Raw genomic sequence first — 22670 nt, forward strand, 5'->3', positions numbered from 1 at the left:
ATGTTATGTCATTTCCAATGCTGAATGGTTTAACATGCTTGCCTGTGTCACATGGATTAGAAAGTCTACTGAAAACTTCATATTGGCTTGCATGTTTTGATTTTAAAATAAGTATGTATGTCAATTTGGGAGGACAGGGGGCAGGAAGGAGGGAGAAAGAAGGCAGGCAGACTAATAATGTTATATTAGTAAACATTGATATGTGAGCCAAATTCTTTAATTTGTACGACAAATATACTGTCATACACTGGAATAAATAAAGGGAAGAACTACGTATCGTTGCCGTTTGAAAATAACGCCCTCAGACTCGAAAAATCAAGGACAGGCTAGATGGAAACACACAAAGTATAAACCAGGTGAGCTGCTAGGAGACACCTGGTACAAAGCTTGAGAATAGTACTAGAATACTTCACCAGGACAACTCGCTAAACTGGTTTCTCTCTGCCCTCTCTATAAACAATACTTATTTGGTAGTCTTGCCAACACAGTCCTTCTAGAAGAGTTCTTTTCACTCAAGTTAAGATTTAAAGATTAGATAACATTGGTTGGAACTACAGGATATTATTTCAACACTAAGTTGAGCTTATTGTGATTACTTTTTGTTTCATGCTTATAAACGTTGTTCATGTCAAAGGCACCCACCCACTTCTGTGCCAGGTCCAGAATGCTCTGCCTTGTCACTCCTGGAAGAATGATGCCATCTAGCGGAGGAGTTGCCAGTTCTTCTTCTGTCAATTAGAAATTGGAATATTTTCAAACTTCGACTATATTAGCCATGTCTCATATCAGTAGCCATTTTTAAAGCCATTTCTTGCAACTTTGCTAGTCAGAACCATGAAAATGATGATACTGTTCTACATTGTCAAATTTTCCAAATCAATTCACACTCCAGGTAGATCCTTATTTAAGAGAAAATAAATAAGAAAGAAGAAAAAGAAAGCCACTCCTCTAATCATCTTTAATTTATCCTTAACCAATAAAAAATCAGATGGTTTTCCACTAACAAACAGTCGGCGTTAGAGACTCCTAAAAGGAACATTCTAAAGTCAAAATTTACCTTAGTGGATTAAAGTTGGTTAGTAATTAGAATAATGTAGATAGGGGGCTGGCCCAGTGGCCCAGGGGTTAAGTTCCCGCATTCCGCTTTGGCGGTCTGGGGTTCGCCAGTTTGGATCCTAGGTGTGGACCTATGCACCGCTTATCAAGCCATGCTGTGGCAGGTGTCTCACATATAAAATAGACGAGGATGGGCGCAGATGTTAGCTCAGGGCCAATCTTCCTCAGCAAAAAAAGAGGAGGATTGGCACAGATGTTAGCTCAGGGCTAATGTTCCTCAAAAACAAACAAACAAATGTTTGTTTGTTGAAAATCTAGAATAACGTAGGTAGGATCTTACTCAGAAACACTGGTCATTACCAAACCTTCTAAGAATAATGAGGAAGAACTCACCCCTGAAAAGTGTGTATGCCTACTGAGGCTGGTCACTGCTCCCACACTGCCCTTCAGTAAGTCTATCTAGAGTGATTTGCAAACCTGGTGGAATATCCACAACAGATATGGAGATGCTGACTTCACCCTCTGAGATTCAGATGTCATGGGCTCAGGGTGGGTTCAAGCATATGTATATGGCTAACAAAGAAAAAAGAAAGAAAGAAGAAAAAAAAGAAATCCCGAAAACCAAACTCCATGGGTGACTCATAGAAAGCCAAGGCTGAGACAGTGGGTCTACTGTGAGAAGGACCACAGGCACTAACCACCGTGAGGGCTGGCACGGTGAGCTGTCTACAAGAGTCTGTGTGGTCCGTCAACCACGCAAGCTCTTCTCAACATCCTCCTCCTCTCCTCCTCACTTCTGGCACCCAGGAATCTGAATCTCGTGAGAAATTCAAACCTTAAACTATCACTTTATAAAGATGTTGAACCTTATAACAGATCATGTGTTGCCAGTCACATGTTTGCGGAGGAATTTACAAGGTACACTTGAAAGGATCACCAGCAGCAAAAGCTGTGCAGAAATCATACCGGTGTCCTTGAGCTAACCCTCAAGCCATTTCAAGCTGCTAAAAAGGATTTTAGAAATCACCAGTGCAAGCCTTATTTTATAGAAGAAACTGAGGCCCTATAAATAGAAGTGACTTGTTAAAGTTGGTGACACTGGGGGACAGTCAAGACTAAAGCTTAAGTGTCCCAAAAGTGGAGCCACTGCCTTTTTCCTCAGTATACTGTGGTCTGGGCTTGCCCACCCCACTGTGGTTACATCAGATATCCCTGACAAGCATAACAACCAAGCTGCCTGGAAGACCAAAACTCCATAATCATCCCTTGTCCCCAAACTCAGCATCGTGCCAGGCCCAGAGTGGGATGTCATAAATGTTTATGAATAAAAAAATAAATGAATAATCCTCTTTGCTAGGATACAGCATTATGATTTTTTTTGAAGTTCGTTTCTAAAAATCATCCGATGAAAACTGCTTCCTGGAAAGAAAAAAATTGTTCTTGGCAATGTTCTTAAGGCTACTTTTTGCCATGTTTAAAAGTGTTGATCTCAAAAGAAACGTGTGTTTTGCAATAGCTGGCTAGCTGGATACATAAACGTATGGCTCTGTACGTGCGTAAACGTGCACACACATACACCACATATAGACAGACATCCTTCCAGCGCCCCCAAACCGAACCTTTCCTAAAGCTCGCTGAGCTCTAAGACTACATAAACTTAACAGAAAACAGCGGCCCCGCGTGTGCAAATGCAGTTTTGTAAAATATATTTAACACCCAAAACTGTAACCGCTAGCCTGAGGTCAAGGAACAGAACATCTGTTTCTCTGGTTGCCAGACAGAGACGATGACATGACAACATTTGGGTGAGAAATATTCATTTTCCTCTGCAACCACAAACATGCTTACAAGAGCCAGAACTCGCTCCAGATTGCCCAACATGAGGAGAACGGAGCCTACAAATGCAGCTTGTTTTTGACAGAGAAATCATTTTTTGGAGATGAAGAATTCAGAAGCAATAACAGTAGGATTCATCTGTGACTTCCCAAAGTCAAGCACTAATGGGAACCAGGAATGTGGTTTTGCATAACTGCCCTGAACACCACGAGTACAATTATTCATTTGTTCAACGAATATATCCTGAGTGCCTCCCATCTGCAGTTGGCTGTTCCAAGCACTGTGGATCCAGCAGTGAACAAAACTGAGATAACTCCCTGCTTACTTTCTAATACACAGCAGCAAACAATTATTATGTTACATAGTATGTTAGACTATGGAGGCGAAAAAAAAGAGGGAAGGCAAGGGGGAGTGCTGGGGGAGGGAATTTGAGATTCTTCTTAAGGTGCTCAAGGAAAGCTTTACTGAGAAAGGGATATGTGGGCAAAGACTTAAAGGAGTGGAAGAGCAAGCCACGCAGGCATCTGAAAGAGAACACTCCAAGCAGAGCTGGTATCCATGCCTGATTTCTGAGAAGGCTCATGGGGCCCGAGTGGGCTGAGCGACATCAACACTCATTGCCATGATCGTTCTCCCAAACTACCTGTGAACCCAACCACAACAATGGGGTCTTATTCTCAGAGTAGCTCCAGTTCAAGATAAAACTGTTTTTCCAACAGTGAATAGCAAGTGTGTGTTAAATTGCTCATCAACAGAATGAAAAAGAGAATTCATGGCTGTGCGATCTTACCACTAGGGTTGCTGTTACTGGAGTCAAAACCCACGAGAATTACAGGCCAAGTGCTGCAAATTAGTTGTTGTGCACACCACTGCGCTGTGAACACACTTACCTACTTTTTTGGTGGTGGTGGTGGTGAGGAAGATAGCCCTGAGCTAACATCTGTTGCCAATCTTCCTCTTTTTGCTTGAGGAGGATTGCCCCTGAGCTAACGTCTGTGCCAGCCTTTCTCTATTTCGTATGTGGGTCAATGCCACAGCATGGCTTGATGGGTAGCGTAGGTCCACGCCTGGGATCCAAACCTGTGAATCCCAGGCTGCCAAGTAGAGCGCACAACTTAACCACTATGCCACTGGGCTGGCACACAATTATCTACTTTATCTAGCTTTCTGTGGCAGCCATCTTGTCCAAAATGAACAGTTGAGTGTGGGTGCTCATGTGAAGATGGAAGGTTATTACTAAAAGAATTCTGCTTATACCTCCTGTTGGTAAAGTTTGGGAAAAATCAGTGTTTGCTGATTTTCAACTCATTATTCATTGTACTCTCCTAAAACCACATAGTATAAATCAAAGTTACAAGAGTTGTTTCAATGCCCTTTTTTTTAAGCCCAAATGTCATTCCTGACATTCTACTGACTTCTCTCAGAGTACTATTCAAACATTTATTCCATTTCCTTTCTCCTTACTTCAGATTTTATCTGATCACTCAGACAAACCCTCAAATTGAAGGAGCACATTCACATTAAAACTAAAATAATCTCAAGCAACCACAATCTGAATAGTAACTCTTAAGGTCTTGTATATTTTGTAAGAGTTAGAAGACAAATTCACTCATGTCTACTCTGACCTTTAAAAGCCATGGTGGAAATGGTCCATGATTATTGTTTGGATAAGGGGTAATTTTTCACCAGGACAGTTTCTGGTGCTTAAATCTTGACATCTCCCATCCATAAATAATGAAATAATGATGGTGCTGTTTCTGTATGATGTAACTGTTTTTGTTTGGGGCTGTGTGGGTTGTTTTTGGGGGTGTGGGGTGAGAGTGGGCAGGTGGGAGGAATGAAGTGAATCAATTTATTTTCTCCTAAGTGCAGAATTCAACACTGGCTGTCATCTTTCAAGAACAGCTTTTGATATATGTCATACGCAGTAACTCAAATTTGGAAATCACAAATATTCCAGTATAAATTTTGTTTTTAAATAGCGCCAAGCACAAACAAGAGGAATGAAAGAATAAGCATGATCTAGCTTTTCATATGCCGAGGATTACCAATGGCCTACCCCAGGATAAAGTGTACTTAACACACCTTCTGTTTATTTGACCTCTGACTAGACTGTAAGGCTCATCTTATTAGCCTCTGCAACTAAGTCTCAAATCAGAGCATACCTCTGAAGTCAGCCACATCTGAACCACCATTTTCCTCTGTTTGGAGCCCAATAACCAAAGAGCAATAGAGGCTACTGTGGCTGCTTTAAAATAAAAATTTCATTTAAAAATTTCATTGAAACCAATACTGAGACTTTATAAGTATTTGGAAACTTACCACTTTATATTTCTAGACTTGATACTCACTACTGTGAAATAAACAGCCTAAGAACATGAACAAGCCTAAAAATACGTTTTTAAATTGTTATGACTATTAAAATTCTAATGGAAATAAATACATATATCTGTATTTTTTTCCCTATTATGGGCCATTTAATCCAATACCATGGTCATTGCCAAGACTTCGCTGAACCCCTATGGTCTGCCAACTAATGAAAAAAAAGAATAGCAAAGAGAGAGAGCGACCAGTCAGAATATTAAAGGTAATAAAGAAGTACTGATTTTTATAGTAATATATTTAATAGTCTTGAATGAACCAGGATCTAAGTATAATCCCAAAATAAACGAGTTTGTCCTTGAAAATAGCATGCTTTAACTGAATATTGAAGGCTGTTGGTGTATTATCAAAATATGTAGAAAAGGCAACAGTTGTTTAAAGAATTACAAGCAAGAAAGTATCCTAAATTTCGAATCAGTAGACTCAACGGACTCAGCAGATTGGCTTATTACTATAGCATTTTAGACACATGTATAATGTGTATGTGAACTGGTGTATATGGTGACTATGTGTGTCTATGTATATGGTGAACGACCATTGAATTGATCTGAGACTTATCTCCAAATGCAAGGGATTTCAGATAGGAAAACTGTTAAGAAGATGGCAAAGGGGAGAAGACACCAAATCTTCAAATTGTGGAGATTTAAATTCCTCAAGTTGACATTTCAACAAATACATCTAGAGCCAAAAAATAAAAACAAAAAATGAAACTTTTATAAATTCTGCAAATTTAAACTCATTTCTCCTTTGCCTTTGGAATTGTGCTGCTTATTCCCTTGTTCTAAGCTTCCAGTTCTTTTCTTTCTAGTCCCATTGAAAATGATTAAAAAATAGCAAAGAGCAGAAATCTTAGTGGATTACCTCCCTCTTCATTTATCCAGTAAAGAAAAAGATTCATAGTTCCAACTTCGGTTATCTGATTATCCTCTCCATAGAGCCACAGAACCTGCTGACAGCCGTTATCCATTGCTTCACATTGGGCAAAAAGAGACGAGCCATAATTCCTTTTAGGAAAGAGGAAATATACCGATTATGAATATACTATCCCCATCTTGCATACTAAAATCCTCAAGTCTTTAATTTGCATGTGGATGTAAGAAATGTACTATGTTCTTTATATATTTATATATATAAATTCACACACACACATATATATGTATGTATATATATTCTCTAGTTAACTGTATAACCTTAAAGGAAACTCATTAGAGAACCTAAATAATCTAATTGCACTCATTTGAGAGAGAGAACAAAGCAAAATCATGGAATCCTAACTTGAAAAGTAGAGATACAGAACACAGGTAAATAGGCAACTTAATGATAACAGTTAAAAGTTAGTATTTTTTTCATATACCAAGCAATTTTCCATGAATTATTTCACTTAAACCTCACAACAATACTATGAGTTAGCCACTATCATTTCCAGAGTTCCGATGAGAAAGTGAGGCTGGGGAGAAATAACTTGCATCAAGTTACATTCATTAAGCAGCAGAACACCAAGCCTGTGCTCTCTTACCTGAGACCTTTCTATACATCCAAGAAACCTCTAATGCCCAATGTCTAAATTCTCCAAAAAGTGGGACAAAATGTTAAAAATCCTGATTTTAACCAAAAAGTATTCCAAAAGCCCATTTTTCTCAACCTGCACTATTCATCCTAAATTAATCAAAATCAAAGGAACATAGCATATCCTCCTGAAATAACAATTTAGTTTAATATTATTTTTAATTTATTTTCTTTTATTAAACTTCAATGGGAAAATCATGAAGTATATTACAAAATATGGATGAATGTTTTAGATAAAACACGACAGTCCTCAAATAAATGTGATGGTTGCTTGCCTCCTGAAGCCCCTGGCTGTACAATTCACTGTCCTTGGCTTTCGGAGCACATTAGCAAGCAAGTTTGAGAAGCACTACCACATCACAGCCTAGGCTAGGAAATAAACCCTAGACTCACTCTTGGCCTATGAAGCCCCTAGAAGTACACAGAAACAATCAAACGTACAATAACTGCTACAAAGCACTCATGTAATCTTTCGCAAAATTTCCACGTAGGCCTTTAAATAATCTCTTTTATATCTGAGCAAGATTAAAATGTGTAGTATTATCTAAGTAAAAGGGTAAATTAAGCACAAAGTTCAGACATTGCGGTAGCTATCTGCCATTTTCATCTGCACAGCTTCCCTTTCCACTATATTCTCTTTGGCTCTTCCTATGAAGCTAAGTCATCCTGCTTGGGTTGACAATGATAGCATCTTGCCCCATACCAATGAATTAAAGTGTGAGTAGGTAATTTAAACTGCTGATAGAAGTCTTTCCTTGAGTTCATTCACTCATTCATTTTAATGTATGGAAGCTGAAAGACATTTTTCTCCCTTTGAAGGTAGTGGCAGCTCGTGTGCTATGAAGTAAGCCTGCTGTCTATTGTGTCCATGATCACCACCCTCCGTAGGAGAAGGCATCTGAAGCAGGAGAGGGCCAGGCTAATGCATAGCCAGAAGCTATGACAAGGGATGAAGAGAGAAGGGAAAGAGAGGGAGTAGGGGAGAGAGAGAAAGATGGGGGCGGGGAAGGGGAGATGGCAGGGGCAGGATACACGTAAGGGCAAAAAAAACCTTGGCAACGATTTGAGTTCCTAGTGGGTCCACTGCTACCATCCTCTTTACATGTCAATCAATCCATTTTCTGCTTAAGATGGTTTGAGTTGTTTTTCTGACTTGCAACTCAAAGAATTTTGACTAATAACAAATATTTAAGAAAGCTATGGGAAACAGGCATTACACGATACAGCTATTGCAATCTGAAGCATGATAAGATGTACTCACACTAAGGTAATGCTAAGATTCATTTAAAAGACCCTGGAAACATATACTTCAAAAATGAAGATGATGAAATGTAAATAATTAGTCAATCTGGAGATCATACAATTCTGATATATAAGAGAATTTTTTTTGTTTAATGTTCATAAAAAGTCACATCACCAGTATTCAGCATTGATGGTAAACAGACAATAACTGAGCTAAATTATAAATACTTTCTAATCATGAATATAAACCAGACCGCAGGGGGAGTCCAGCAGAAAGAGCCTGGGTTTGGGTCCACTCGGCCTGGGTGAAGCTCTTGCACTTCTATTTGGCTACAAAGAAACTTAAGCAAGTCAGTCCACATTTTTGCCTCACTAAATTCACCTGGCAAATAAAAATACTTTTATATGCTGTATAGGGTTGTTTAGAAAAAATAAAATAGTAACAATAAAAGCTAAGAAACAGTTTATATCAGCCTGCTATATCCTAATTAAAATGTTTTATTAAAACGTAACTACTTTAGGGGCCTGCTCGGTGGCATAGCAGTTAAGAGCGCACGTCCTGCTTGAGCGGCCCAGTTCTCGCCGGTTCGGATCCTGGTGCGGACATGGCACCGCTTGGCAAGCCATGCTGTGGTAGGCGTCCCACATATAAAGTAGAGGAAGATGGGCATGAATATTAGCTCAGGGCCAGTCTTCCTCAGCAAAAAGAGGATTGGGGGAGCTGGCCCCGTGGCCGAGTGGTTAAGTTCGCACGCTCCACCGCGGCGGCCCAGGGTTCGGATCCTGGGCGCAGACATGGCACCGCTCGTCAGGCCACATTGAGGCGGCGTCCCACATGCCACGACTAGAAGGACCTGTAACTAAGATATACAACTGTGTACCAGGGGGGATTTGGGGAGATAAAGCAGGAAAAAAAAAAAAGATTGGCCACAGTTGTTAGCTCAGGTGCCAATCTTTAAGGGAAAAAAGAAAAAGACTGGCCACAGTTGTTAGCTCAGGTGCCAATCTGTAAAAAAAAAAAAGAGGATTGGCAGCAGATGTTAGCTCAGAGCTAATCTTCCTCAAAAAAAAAAACAAAACAAGACTTAAATTTACTTTTCACTAGTTCAGAGACACAACTATTATTTTACCATATCTGAAAATAAATGATCTCTCATAAGTAATATGCCTGTTACTCCATTAAGAACACAGAGAGAACTTTCACAGTATGAATATCTAGCCTTTCAAAGAGGCTTTAAAAACACACACACAGTTTTGAGAGTGTGGCTGAATTACAACCATGATTCCTCAGCATCATGAAGCTACTTAGACAGGAAAAAGAATTACAGACCTGGACTCTTTCAGTGTATCGAAAAGAAAAGTGGTTTCTATTTGTTTGGTACTTGTTTGATTATTTTATTTTATAGGTGGTCTTTTCTCCCAAACACAAGTTTTTCTCAAAATTCTCTCTCAGGTGTAAACTGTGTTATTAATGTCTACAGGGTAATTGACACCTGGGTACTATATTTGGGTTTCTTCCCATGGCAACATTCAGAAGAGAAACACAAGTCCTCAGAGGAAAGAGAAAAATGAAAAAGTGGAAAGACTGTCTACATAGAAGAAAAAGTTTTTTAGAAAAATTTTAATATAATTTTAAATAGAATAAATACCTTGGAGAATAAAGATAATAAACACATCCCTCCAAAAGAATAAATTCTATTCTGTGAAATCCAACTGTTGGCTCCTAAGATACAGTCCGAGAGATGAAATAAGAAAGTAAGAAAGCCTCATCATATGAACTATTGTCTGTTGAGAAGTGACACCTGCCAGGCAAGGTACTAAGTACTTAATCCCAGTATTTCAGTGAATCCTCTTAAAACAACCCTAGACTTTATTACACTTTCGAGAACTTTCAGGAAGAAAGGACTTCATTGTACACAGATTAAAAGATTGTACACAGCTTGTAAAAGATCACAGACGTAAGTGCGTGACTCCCAGGCATCTCTGATTCCCAAGCCCATGCCAACTGCTAGGGTGTTACACGTTACTTACTGAGTCCTGGGTATTTTATATTATCTCACTTAATCCTCACAGGTAAGGTGGGTATTATTACCCTGACTTTAGAAGTGAGGAAGCTGAAGCTTAGAGAAGTTAAGTAACATGCCCAAGGTGGTTGGGTTTTTCAGCCAGGTTTTTCTGACTTCAAAGCTTGTACTCACATGCAGGATGAGAATATAAGGAAAAAAGAAAAAAACTAAGATGGAGAGAGAGAGAGAGGCCTAATTCATCCCAAATTAACAAGGAAACTAAGGAATTGCCTGGGAATAAAGATGCTCCTATGATGAAAGACCTTCTTCCAGTTCAGTGCTTCTCCGCTTCAGCTGCACATCAACAGAAGTCCTGATGATGCTCAGGCTCCCTGCCAGACCAAACAGACCGGAATCTCTAGCGGTGGGACCCCAACATTAGTACAGATCCTTCTAGACTTACGATGGGGTTACAGCCTGATAAACCCATCATAAACTGAAAATATCTTAAGTCAAAAATGCACTTAATGCACCTATCCTACCGAACTCCATAGCTCAGCCCAGACTACCCTAAACGTGCTCAGAACACTTACATTAGCCTCCAGTTGGGCAAAATCATCCAACACAAAGTCTGTTTTATAGTAAAGTGTTGACTCTCTCATGTAATTTACTGAATACTGCACTGAAAGTGGAAAACAGAGTGGTTTTACGTGTACATCATGGTTCTAAGCCTATCGGTTGTTTATCCTCGTGATCACGTGGCTGACTGGGAGCTGTAGCTCACTGTCTCTGCCCACCATCACAAGAGAGCATCGTATGGCATATCGCTAGCCTGTGAAAAGATAACTCAAACTTTGAAGTATGGGTTCTATTGACGTATATTGCTCTCACACCATCGTAAAGTTGAATAATTGTAAGTTGAACCATTTTAAGTCGGGGACCATCTGAAGTTGGTAAAGCTCCCCAGGGGACTTCATTTTGCAACCACAGGTGAGAACCACTGTGCTAGAACTCTCCTCTGCTGTGTGCCATTGTATTACTTTTCTCACTTACATACATTTTAGAAATAAAAGGATAATATTATCTCTGGTGGCTTCAAAATAGTGGAATCCTCTTAGAATTAAAAAAATAAAAATCCTTCTCTCCCTTCCTCTGATTCACTTAGATAGAAAGCAGGAAATTCTTGAGCTTACGAAAATCAACAGCTATTCAATAAATACCAATGGATTACAGAGGTCCTAAAAAAGTCTGGAAGGTAACTATTGAATTAATTAGGTTTAGAAAAGAGGAATTATGTGCAAATCTAAGGTTGCTGCCAACTGCCTTTGGCAACTAAATAGGACGATACTAATTGCAAAATCATCTGTTTCCCCTGTCCTTCTCCTGGTTGGAAGTACAGGAGTAGCTTTGGAACTTCTTGGAAACAATAGGTAGATGGGATAAAGTCCATCCTTTTGGTTACTGCCTTCCCTCTTGCCATTTTTGCTTTTATTTATGACATCTAGTACTCTCTGAGAGATTTCAAGTCAACTTCCATTGATCATGGTCTACCTGAGCCTAATAAGTCAAAGTACTAATAACATATTTTATAATTGATTTTATTTTTTAGAGCAGTTTTAAGTTTACAGAAAAACTGAGCAAAGAGCACAGAGTTCCCATGCACCTTCTCCCCTCATTTCAGTTTCTCCTATCATTAACCTCTAGATTAGTGTGATACACTTGTTATAACTGATGAGCTAAAGCTGACACACTATCATAAACTAAAGTCCATAGTAACATGAGGGCTCACTCTTTGTGTTGTACAGAAAGTATTAATTTTTAATTGGCCTACAGAGGTCATGTATTCTGTGATCCTGCATTATATTATCTTTATAATAAATAACAACCTACCCACATACCAAAACTAAAGATTTCCCTGCAACTTCTCAGCATCCCCATGTTATCTTTTCCCTGGGCAGGTAGGGGGAGCTAGAAAGCAAGATTTAAAGAAGAAAAACTATTGTAAATTATTACCTCTTCATCAAGATGGCTGAGTTACCGTAATGTGCACTCTAAGAGAAGTTTTGACAATGTTAAACAGATTGTATGCAGTGGTGCATATGCATATGCTCTGTGAGGAAGTCTGAACAAGTCAAAAAGAAATCAAGAGAATAAAGAGCAGTAGTTTTTTCAACCTGGCTAGCCTAGGACATAGTCAGGAAGGAGTGCTCTAAATCAGAAAGAAAAGTGACTTCTTAGTCGAACGGACTCCGTTAGGATTTCTCTGCCCACTGAGAGAATGCAGTTGCTAAAACTGCCAACAGGGATGACAGGTCATAGAATTTTATAACCACGTTTTTTTTTGGTAGAGAAGAAAAAAAAATACAGAAAGACTACAGAGAGGTCAAAGCCAGCAGTCAAAGTCTTTCTCACATCCCAGCAGCACACCATTGCACTTTCCCAGGGCTCCCTGAATCTACATGCTTTACCAGAGCCCAGAAGATGGCCAGTGAGTTACCTTCCAAGACGGCCGCTGCCCTGGGTATGTGATACTCATCAGCACCTGATACACACAAAGGCAGAGCCCACGCTGGTTAATCCAGCTATTCTTGTTCACCCAGAGGGGCATTCTCCATTCACAGCCAAGTCCACCCCTGAAATTGTCTAACACTTTTCAAATACTCTTTTATTGCTAGCCAGCTACATATGGCCTATGAGATTGGCCTGACAGAGCCAAAGCAGGGCTGTCCCTCAGCCAGTTGGCAGTAGGTATGGCTACAATCTGTGGCAATGAAGACAGCACTTCAGTGAAGCAGGCACCTTCCCTAGACAGGACTCCTTGGAGCCAACTGACAGCCTTGGCTCCAGCACCAGATGCTCTTTAATGCCAACCGGCAGCCGGCAGCCAGAGGACCAGCTTCCAGGGGCAGTTCACTCAAAGCACAGATTTGATCTTTGTTTTAGTTACTTATTTCAGTTCTTGCTTATGTGTCACATTCAATGTTTCTCCCTTATTAAAGGCCACAGGTTATCCTGCAAACAACAAACATTTAAAACACTGAAAACTAAACAAAAATGACCATTACAATTTGAATATTAATATGGGTACTTGTATTGAAGTGAAATGGCAATAACTCACTGGTCATGAGGCATGCTTTCCTTTGGAGAGAAACACAGACTTACTTACCCTCCCACCTTGCAGTCCCCAGTCCCGCCTTTCCAGGCTCTCACATACTTCGGATTGGCCCACAGGGACACTGGATTAAAGGTTCCGCTTGAAAAATAAGGTCCCACTGGGCTCAAGATGACAAAGATCAGGGCTTTGGTAGGCTTCTTGACTCCAAGAGAAGGCTGCAATAAAGTAAAAGCACACACTACCGTTAACTTAAAGTGCTGATGCCAGTCTGAGAGTCTAGAAGAGATCTCTATCTCCCAGAAAGAGCCACCCAAGGACACGTGCTATTACTTCTAAAGTTGAGTTACACAAAGCCTGATGGTCTTTTTAAGAAGAAAACACCAAGAATGGAGTACAGTCACGCTCCTCTTAACAGGGATACATTCTGAGAAATGTGTCATTAGGCGATCTCATCATTGTGCAAACATGACAGAGTGTACTTACACACACCTAGATGGTATAGTCTCCTACACACCTCAGCTGTGTGGTAGTAATCTTAAGGGCCACCGTCGTATATGGCCCATGACCGTACTTAGGTTTCATTTTTGCTTTGCTTTCTGAGTTGTTATGATTTTAGAGGAAAGGCAAATTTGTCCAATTTCTTTGGTAGTAGGGTTTTTAAAAAAAGTGTATTTTTAACAGCTAGCTATATATCACCTTTCAAGGTTGCACTGATTGGGAATTGAAAAAGGGAAGAATCCACACGTGATATTTAGTCTTTGGGGGTGAAATAAACTATTTGCTCCTCTAATTTCCCTTTCTGTTTTCACAGACTACTGACCACTTCAGGACACGCCAGGGCCCCCAGCAGGTGGCAGGTACAGGGGCGTGTGCCACTATCACACCTAACCGACAGGTACCAGACAGGTACCAGCCTCCCCTAAAAAAGCAGAGGATGAAGAACTCAGGACACCTGTATGATGAATGACAAAGACAGAAGATGGCCTTTCCCACCAACACTGGCAAATCATAGGCCAACAATGCCAAAATCATACAAACTCCTCTAGTACAAAAGCAGTTGTAAGGAGTTACTGTCACTTGTTTATTAAGAAGGAAAACTGAGAGACTGGAAGTTTTGAGGGCTACGTATTAGAAAGGCAAAAAAGGTCACTGGGCTATCCCGTGCAATTCAAGATCACAGGGAGAAACCAAGTCAGGACTATTACATGAAGAGTCTAGGGATGGAAAATGCTTGTGTCCAGTCTTCACAGAGCTGGATCTGGCTGGCTGGCTGGGGGTAGGAGTCTGTCATGGAGAGAATGAGAGGAGACTCAAGTCCAGCTGATTTTGTGGCTTTTGTAATGTTTGATGAAACTGGCTGAAAGTGGATCTGGGGCTATTTTTTTCTGAATTTCAATTATATCTCTCCTTCCACTATTGGCTCAAGGCCCCTCACCCACTACTTAATCTGGGGGAAGTTATACCTTGCCCAGATCATCAAGAATCAGGTAGGTAAACTATTCGTGAGCATAAAAAAATGTGTATATGTATACACTGATGCTATCCGATTCCATTCACGTGGGTCCTCATGAGGACCAAGCAGGGCTCAGGCGGCCCCAGAGCAAATGATAACAGATGACAGATGACCAAGTTAAAGAAGTTAGGCAGCAAGCAACCACAGGTTTTGGGTTTTTGGTTGTTTAATGGAGGTTGAAGAGGACCTCCCAATAGACTGAGGAGCCTTAAAGCTTCATTTGTTTTTTTTGGTTTCATTGTTCGGGAGAGAAAACCTCAGAATAATATACATATTGCCTTTCATCCCATATTTGATAAAAATTGACTATCATATCTCTACACTTTTATCTACCTATCAGTTAAGTAAGTACACTTCATCAGAGGTGTTTTGAAGCTTAATATTTAAAACTTTTTGATTGACCCTCATAATGAATTAATGAATGAATTAAGAGAAGCTCTCCAACATAATTTAGAAATAAAGTATGCAGGACACAGTCTCAATAATTTACCTAGCTTCTACGTTTCTGAATAAAACAGCTTATTTGTGGACAAACTGTTAAGCATTTTATTAGATATCACAAATGCTTGGACTTTTTTCACTCTGAACTCTTGTATTTTTTGCAACCTCCATTATACTAATAAAAGTAACAATAACTCATCATCATGGAAATTTTTTTCTGAGATAAATTTCATATTATTCGGGGCTGGCCCCGTGGCCGAGTGGTTAAGTTCGCGCGCTCCGCTGCAAGCGGCCCAGTGTTTCGTTGGTTCGAATCCTGGGTGCGGAGGTGGCACTGCTCATCAAACCACGCTGAGGCAACATCCCACATGCCACAACTAGAAGGACCCACAACGAAGAATATACAACTATGTACTGGGGGGCTTTGGGGAGAAAAAGGAAAAAATAAAATCTTTAAAAAAAAAAAATTTCATATTATTCATCTCCTTTCCCCTGATTTTAATTGAGAGGTAAGCTTGCGTTTATTCCACTAGGTGGCAGTATAGAGAGCAGAAATGGAAAACAGAATAATGCTAGGCATTTAAATCTATTTCTAGGAAAAAAACATATCTCCATAAACCCTTAAGTAATACTTTTAGTCTTAGCAAGCAGGTAAATTATAGACTAGAATTTTTCAATGCTGAGAGAAAACGTGTTTATGTGTACTAACATTTTATTTTCTGAAATTTAAGCAAGGTCAACTCATGTCTTACAAGTACTTCAAATACTGGTGTTGATCACTGCTTATCGCCTTCATCCTTAAATGATTACTTATATTGACTGTCTTCTCATGAAAAGAACTCTGTGACTTTACTGAAAATGGTCACAAGGCTCAAGAGTAAGAATAAATAAAATGTAAATTTATGTCTCAGGCAGGGAACCTGGGGATCGGATCCGTTTCTACCCTGAGGAACCATTATTTGTTCCTTCATCTTAATTCTCCCTTCTTTCCTGGAAAGCAATTTAAATTCTCTGCTACTGAGACAGTTGAGAAGTTTGTTATATAACATTAATCAAACGGCAATGAAGAAAATCCTATGATGGTAAGGTCAGGCTTCTGAACATATAAAGCAAAAGCTACATAAAGAGAAGATATGGAAGATAGCTGATTAAGTTATGTAAATCAGTTTCAATAAGTCTTATTTTGATTAACTTTTTTATTCTTCTCTACTAGTTTCTCAGATTATTTCAACACATAAGGAATTGAAAGGGGTTTTTAAGAAACCCCCTGGAAAAAGAGGAATATAAAAATCTCAGATACGATGTTTATAACTTCTCAAGAGACCGCACTGACTTTGAAGCTGAAATACTGATGTGCTCAAAAAAATAAAGGCTCTTTTTACTTTATAAGTTATACCTGACAAATAACAAATTCATATACCATATGAGGGTATTAAATATGTGTATATTTTGTACAAAATAACAGGACACTTGGGTGTGAGGGAAAACAAAGAGACATTTCACAGTGAAAATTACAACTTCTGTCTGAGTCAGCCAGAAAATTACTTTATAGAAAGGCAGGGTTTCAGAGGTGATCTGAACGATGGCAGAGAGAGCTCAGCAAGCTAAGAAAGGTATTTATTAGTCCACATTTGGGCCTAGAAGGCAGGCAGCACAGTGGCAATGTAGAGGCTTCAGAATAATTCTGTCTAGACAAGGGAAATAAGAGACAGAAGAAATAAGATAACTGAAAATAAGGGAACATTTTCAAAAAGAACAGCATGACTTATTTTTTAACCCAAAGAACAGCTGAGTTAAAAAAAAAAAAAATCCTAGCAGTTCTTAAAAAAGAGGATGAGTTAGAGAGGAAAATGGTGGAGAATATGGCACTGAGGGGCAATATCTAGGAACCTATCGCTGCCCACCATACTGTCACCCTCAGAAGTAGCACCACCACAATAGAAGTAGAATGTGGGAAAGCTGCTGAATATTTTAACAATCAGTTTGCCTTTTCTTGTGGATCATTTCCACCAGCTTAGAAAGAAGCCATAATATCTCCCGTCTAAAACAAACACACTCCATTTACCACATGTCCTACTCCAGGTATCCATTCATTTCTGTGCTCCACTATATCCAGAATTTCTCATAAGATTTGCACTTACTCACCATCATCACCTTCCCTCCTCTCATTCTCTCTTGAATCCACAACATTCAAGCTTTCAACCCCACCACCCCACTGAAATATGCTTCTCAAGATCACCAAGGACCTCCATGTGCCCAAATCCAACAGTGAGTTCTCAGCCTCATCTCACTGGTCCTATGGATGGGGTCTGTCACAGTTGATCATTGCTTCCATGTTCTTCACTTGGCTTCCAGTACACTAAGCCCTCTTGCGCTTCTTTCTACCTTACTGGCTACTTAGCTGATTCCTCTTCACCTCCCTTTCTTCTAAATGCTGGCCTGCCCCAGGGTTTGGTCTTCACCTTCTTTTTCATCATTATCTACAGTTCTTCCCTAGGTAACTTCATCCAAACCCTTGGTTTTAAAGGCATTTTATGCTAACCATGAGAATGTATCACTTAAACTCCAAACTCTTCTCCCAATTCCACACTTGTGTATCTACCCACCTTCTTGATATCACTGACTTAAATCACTATATCCAAAACTGAACTCTTGATTCTATCTATCATCACTCCAATAAATAAACAACAAAAAACCCTTCTCCCCTCACTCTTGCTCATCCCAACAAATGGTCACTATCCAGTTCCTTTGGCCCAAAGGAAAATATAACATCTCTCCTCTCACATGCATATCCAACCTACCAGCAAACTGTGTGAACTGCAAAAAATATCCTTGAATATTTGTCTTTAAGTGCACTAGGGGATGTGTCTATAGCATAAATTTCTTGAAGAAATCCTGCATTTTTTGAGTCCCAAATTTTCTTGTTTTATCCAATTTACTAATAATGGTTCTTATGTTTTCTATATCAACATAATGGTTGATCAAAAGGACACTGGTTACATAAATTATGCAATCATATTTCACAGGTTCTAAGATGTCCACTTTTTCCCACATTTAACATGTCTGAAATTCAGACTCAGCATTTTACAATTGCTGTTGTCTAAGCAGCAGTCACAGCAAAGGTGGCACTGCCAGACTCGGAATTAGCTGTTCATACCGATGGTACTTTCAATGGCTTATGGGCATTGGTGATGCTATACATGATGAGTTTGGCATTTAAAAGGTCTTCAAAAGGTTACAGTACGATTTGGTACTAAAAAGAAAAGTTCCTGCACAGAAAAGCATAAAAACAGGAGTAGGACATGTGTTTGATATTAGTGAAGCAAATACTTCACTAATCATGAAACAAATGCAATTTAATATTTTCTTGCAAAGCAGCAACCAAGTCTTCTAATGGAACGTAGAGTGGGAAGAATTCCATAAGAAGATAAAGCTGTGTTAGCTTTTGTTATTAAGATGTATGAAAAATAAAAATACCTATCACAAGCCAAGCAGTGCATCTGAAGGCAGGAGAAACTGCAGATTTCCTCTGAAAACACACATTTCGAAAAAATAAGAGGCTGGTATGACCAACTCATGAATCATCAGGATTACTGGGAAAGTACTGTATCACAGTATGATTGGCAATGTTTTTCCATTTCAGAGCATAAACGAATGGTGCGTCTTATAATTTATGGCATCCCATATTCAATTAAGTATGGTATATATGGTATATATGTACAGTGGAATACCTTACAGCTAGGAAAATGGAAAAAAGTAGGGGTAGATCCAGATGCACTGATCTGGAAGGATCTCCAAAACAAACTGTAAGCACAAACATAATAATACATACAAAATTGTTCAGAGTATTGCTACCATTTATGCGTAAAAAAAGAAAAGAGATGGAAAGCCAGATAAAGCCTTCATCTATGGACACTTGACATATCAACAGCTGGCATTACAAACTAGGGAAGAAAGGATGGACCACTCCGTAAATCATGGTGGAACAACTTGGTATCCAAATGGAGAAAATAAAATTGGGTCCTTAACGTCACATAAAGTTCACTTCCTAATGGATTTCACTTAAGTGGAAAAAGCAAAAACTCTGAAATAGAAGAAAAGCATGACTTTGGAATAAGGAAGATTTTCTTTAAAACACATAAAAATCACAAAACATAAAAAAAAATAAGCTTAATTACATTAAAATTAAGTACTTCTGGGGGCCAGCCTGGTGGTGTAGCAGTTAAGTTCGCACGTTCCACTTCAGCAGCCTGGGGTTCACTGGTTTGGATCCTGGGTGTGGACCTATACACCACTTGGCAAGCCATGCTGTGGTAGGCACCCCACATATAAAGTAGAGGAAGATGGACATGGATGTTAGCTCAGCGCCAGTCTTCCTCAGCAAAAAGAGGAGGATTGGCAGTAGTTAGCTCAGGGCTAATCTTGCTCAAAAAGAAAAAAAAAATAAGTACTCCTCTTCATCAAAAGATACTGGTAAGAGAGAGAAACAGACGTAAATACAAGCCTCAGAGTGGGAAACTGTTTGCAATGCATTTATCTAACAAAAGATTTATATCCAGAATATATACAGACTCTATAAAAATGAAAAAGACAAACCAATTTTTTTTAATGGCAAGAAGACTTGCAAAAGCACTTCACAAAAAGATTTCCAAAAGCTAGTAAGCATGTGAAAAGGTATTCAACATAACTTATCATTAGGGCAACGAAAATTAAAACCACAAGGAGATAAGGCTGCATATATCAGAATGGGTGAAAAGAATAAGACGATACCAGTGTCAGCGAGGAAATGAAGCAAATGGAACTTTCATACATTGCTGGTGCAAGCATTTTGGAAAACTGTCAGTGTCCAGTAAAGTAAAACATACAAATGCTCTCTGACCCAGCGGTTGAATACTGGGGAAACACCAAAGACAAGCAAGTATGTGTGTCCACCAGAAGACACGTAAGGGATGTGCATAGCAGTTTTATTTATAACACTCAATAGTTGGAAATAACCCAGATGTCCCTCTGTAGTAAAACAGAATGCCACAGGTGGGGGCCGAGGGGGAAGATAAAGAATGACCGATACCCAACCATGTGGTTGACCCTACTTGGGAGGGAATGGGAGGTGACAGGGAACGGTACACAATGGGGTTCAACTGTACTAGTCATGTTGTCATCATAACTGGGTATTATGTCCACAGATTTTCATTTTAATTCTTTTCTTTAAATTCCATATGTGTGTGTGTATAGTTTTAAAAATCTTTGAATATGGTCAAAAACTAGGCAAAAAATTGCCAGTTTTGTAAAAAGAAGGATAATGTTTAAAGTATAAACACATGTAAGCAGGCGAGGGGTGTGTGTGTGTGCATTTCTTAATACGCACATCTAGAAGGCTCTAAGAAAAACGGGCAACAGGCATCGCTTGGAAGGAGATGAACTATGGAACTCTGGATCAGAATGAGAGGGAAGGAAACTGCCTTTCCACTGCATACTTTTGGTACTATCTGAATTTGTTACCAGGTATTTTTCCATCCCCTAAATCCTTCCTTTAAAATCCCAGAAATATTCACGGGCACTGTTGGCAGAAACGTAAATTGGTGCAGTCACTATGGAAAACAGTATGGAGGCTCCTCAAAAAATTAAAAATAGAACTACCATGTGATCCAGGTATTCTACTTCTGGGTGTTTAGCCAAAGAAAACAAAAACATTAACTCAAAAAGATATATGTACCCCCAGGTTCACTGCAACAGTATTTACAATAGCCAAGACATGGAAACAACCTGTGTCCATTGATTGATGAATAAAGAAAATGTGGTGTGTGTATACACACACACACACACACACACACACACACACACACATACACAATGGAGTATTATTCCGCCATAAAAAGGAATGAAATCTTGCCATGTGTGACAACATGGGTGGATCTCAAGGGCATTATGCTAAGTGAAATAAGTCAGACAGAGAAAGACAAATACCATTATGATCTCACATGTGGAATCTGAAAAAAAAAAAAAGAAACAAATACACAAAAAACAAGCTCATAGAGACAGAGAATAGATTAGTGGTTGCCAGAGGCTGGGGGTGAGAAAAACGGGCGAAGGGAGCCAAAAGATACAAAGTTCCATTTACAAAATAAATGTCATGGAGTTGTAATGTACAGCATGGTGACTACAGTTAATAATACTGTATTGCATATTTGAAAGTTGCTGAGAGAGTTAAGAAAAAAGTTGCTAAGAAAGTTTCTAAGATCTAAAAGTTCTTATTACAAGAAAAAAAATTTTTTCTAACTGTGTATGCTGATGGATGTTAACTAGACATGGTGGTGATCATTTCACAATATATACGAATATCAAATCATTATGTTATACACCTGAAATATAATGTTATATGTCAATTATACCTCAATTAAGAAAAAAATTTAAAAACAAAAATAAAATCACAGAAATGTACTGGTAAGTTTGCATGTGAATTGACATTCCTAAATTTGCAAGCATTATAATTGAACTTGAAACTTAGTGTGACTGTGTGTATGTGTGTGTTATACAATACAGATTATATAACATATTATAAAACATAATACAATATACAAAATCTGGAGCGATTACGTCAAATATTAATTGACAGCAGGAGAGCTGGAGCTCAGAGAAGGACAGGAAATAGATGTAAAGGTAGATTTATATTAGAACGAGATGGGAAAGAAATGAGCCCCTGGCTAAGTGACGTTTCCATGGTAACCACTCTTACCAAACCATGCCCCACTTCTTCACAGCACTGATCTCCATCTATCAGTACACCTTCATTTTGTGGGTTTCTACGATGAAGGTATGACTCCTACACTAGGCACTGAGCTCCCTGAGAGCAAGGGCATGGTTTTGGCTCAGCACCTTATTCCTAGACCGAGCACAGCAGCTAACACATAAGAGATGCTGCAGCACAGAGGTTAAGGGTGCAGGGGTTTTTATTTCATCTCTTTGGGCATCAGTTTCCTCAGCTCAAAAATGATGCCAGTAACACCTACTCACAGTGTTGTTGTCAGCGCACAGAAAGCACTGAGCACAATGACACTTAGAAAAGCTTCATAATGCCAGGTGATGGCGATGAGGATAGATTGAATGACTATATTCCATCAAAGAGAATCAAGACTTCCTGAAAAGCAGCAGGACTTTCTTGGGATGAAAAAGTCAGACGGGCCTAGGGCATTTTGCTGGGAAACAATTAACTCATTCGATAATTCCCAAGGTTGTCTATTTTCAAACTCCTCATCGCTTATTATAAAAGGTAAGAGGGAAATGGAACCCCAGTAAGGGAACTGGAACAAAACGGGGTAGGTTTCCAGCATGGAGAGTATGCAGCAGTTAGAAGTAATGGGGTGGACACAAACCCAGTAACCTGGACAGAAATGAAATACACAGCGCTAAAGGAAAAAGTTATGAAACAATGAGATCTGTGAGATAAAAAACCATTTATATAAATTAAAATCACAGGTATACAAAGTAATAAGAGATACTTAAAAACACATACAAA

General features: G+C 39.2%; 1 protein-coding gene across 3 annotated transcripts in view; it reads right to left on the bottom strand.

Moving 5' to 3' along the window:
- The window catches only part of BCAT1 (branched chain amino acid transaminase 1), a 118623-nt gene that overhangs the window by 18879 nt on the left and 77074 nt on the right, over window positions 1-22670 (bottom strand). For all 3 annotated transcript variants that reach the window (XM_005610980.4, XM_023643242.2, XM_005610981.4), the window contains exons 6-8: window positions 13255-13418; window positions 6136-6278; window positions 643-728 (exon numbers count right to left, since the gene is read on the bottom strand). In XM_005610980.4, the coding sequence (XP_005611037.1) occupies window positions 643-728; window positions 6136-6278; window positions 13255-13418 (393 nt within the window). The remainder of the gene's footprint in view (window positions 1-642; window positions 729-6135; window positions 6279-13254; window positions 13419-22670) is intronic.

This window comes from Equus caballus, chromosome 6, assembly GCF_041296265.1.
Source record: "Equus caballus isolate H_3958 breed thoroughbred chromosome 6, TB-T2T, whole genome shotgun sequence".
Classification (NCBI taxonomy): domain Eukaryota; kingdom Metazoa; phylum Chordata; class Mammalia; order Perissodactyla; family Equidae; genus Equus; species Equus caballus.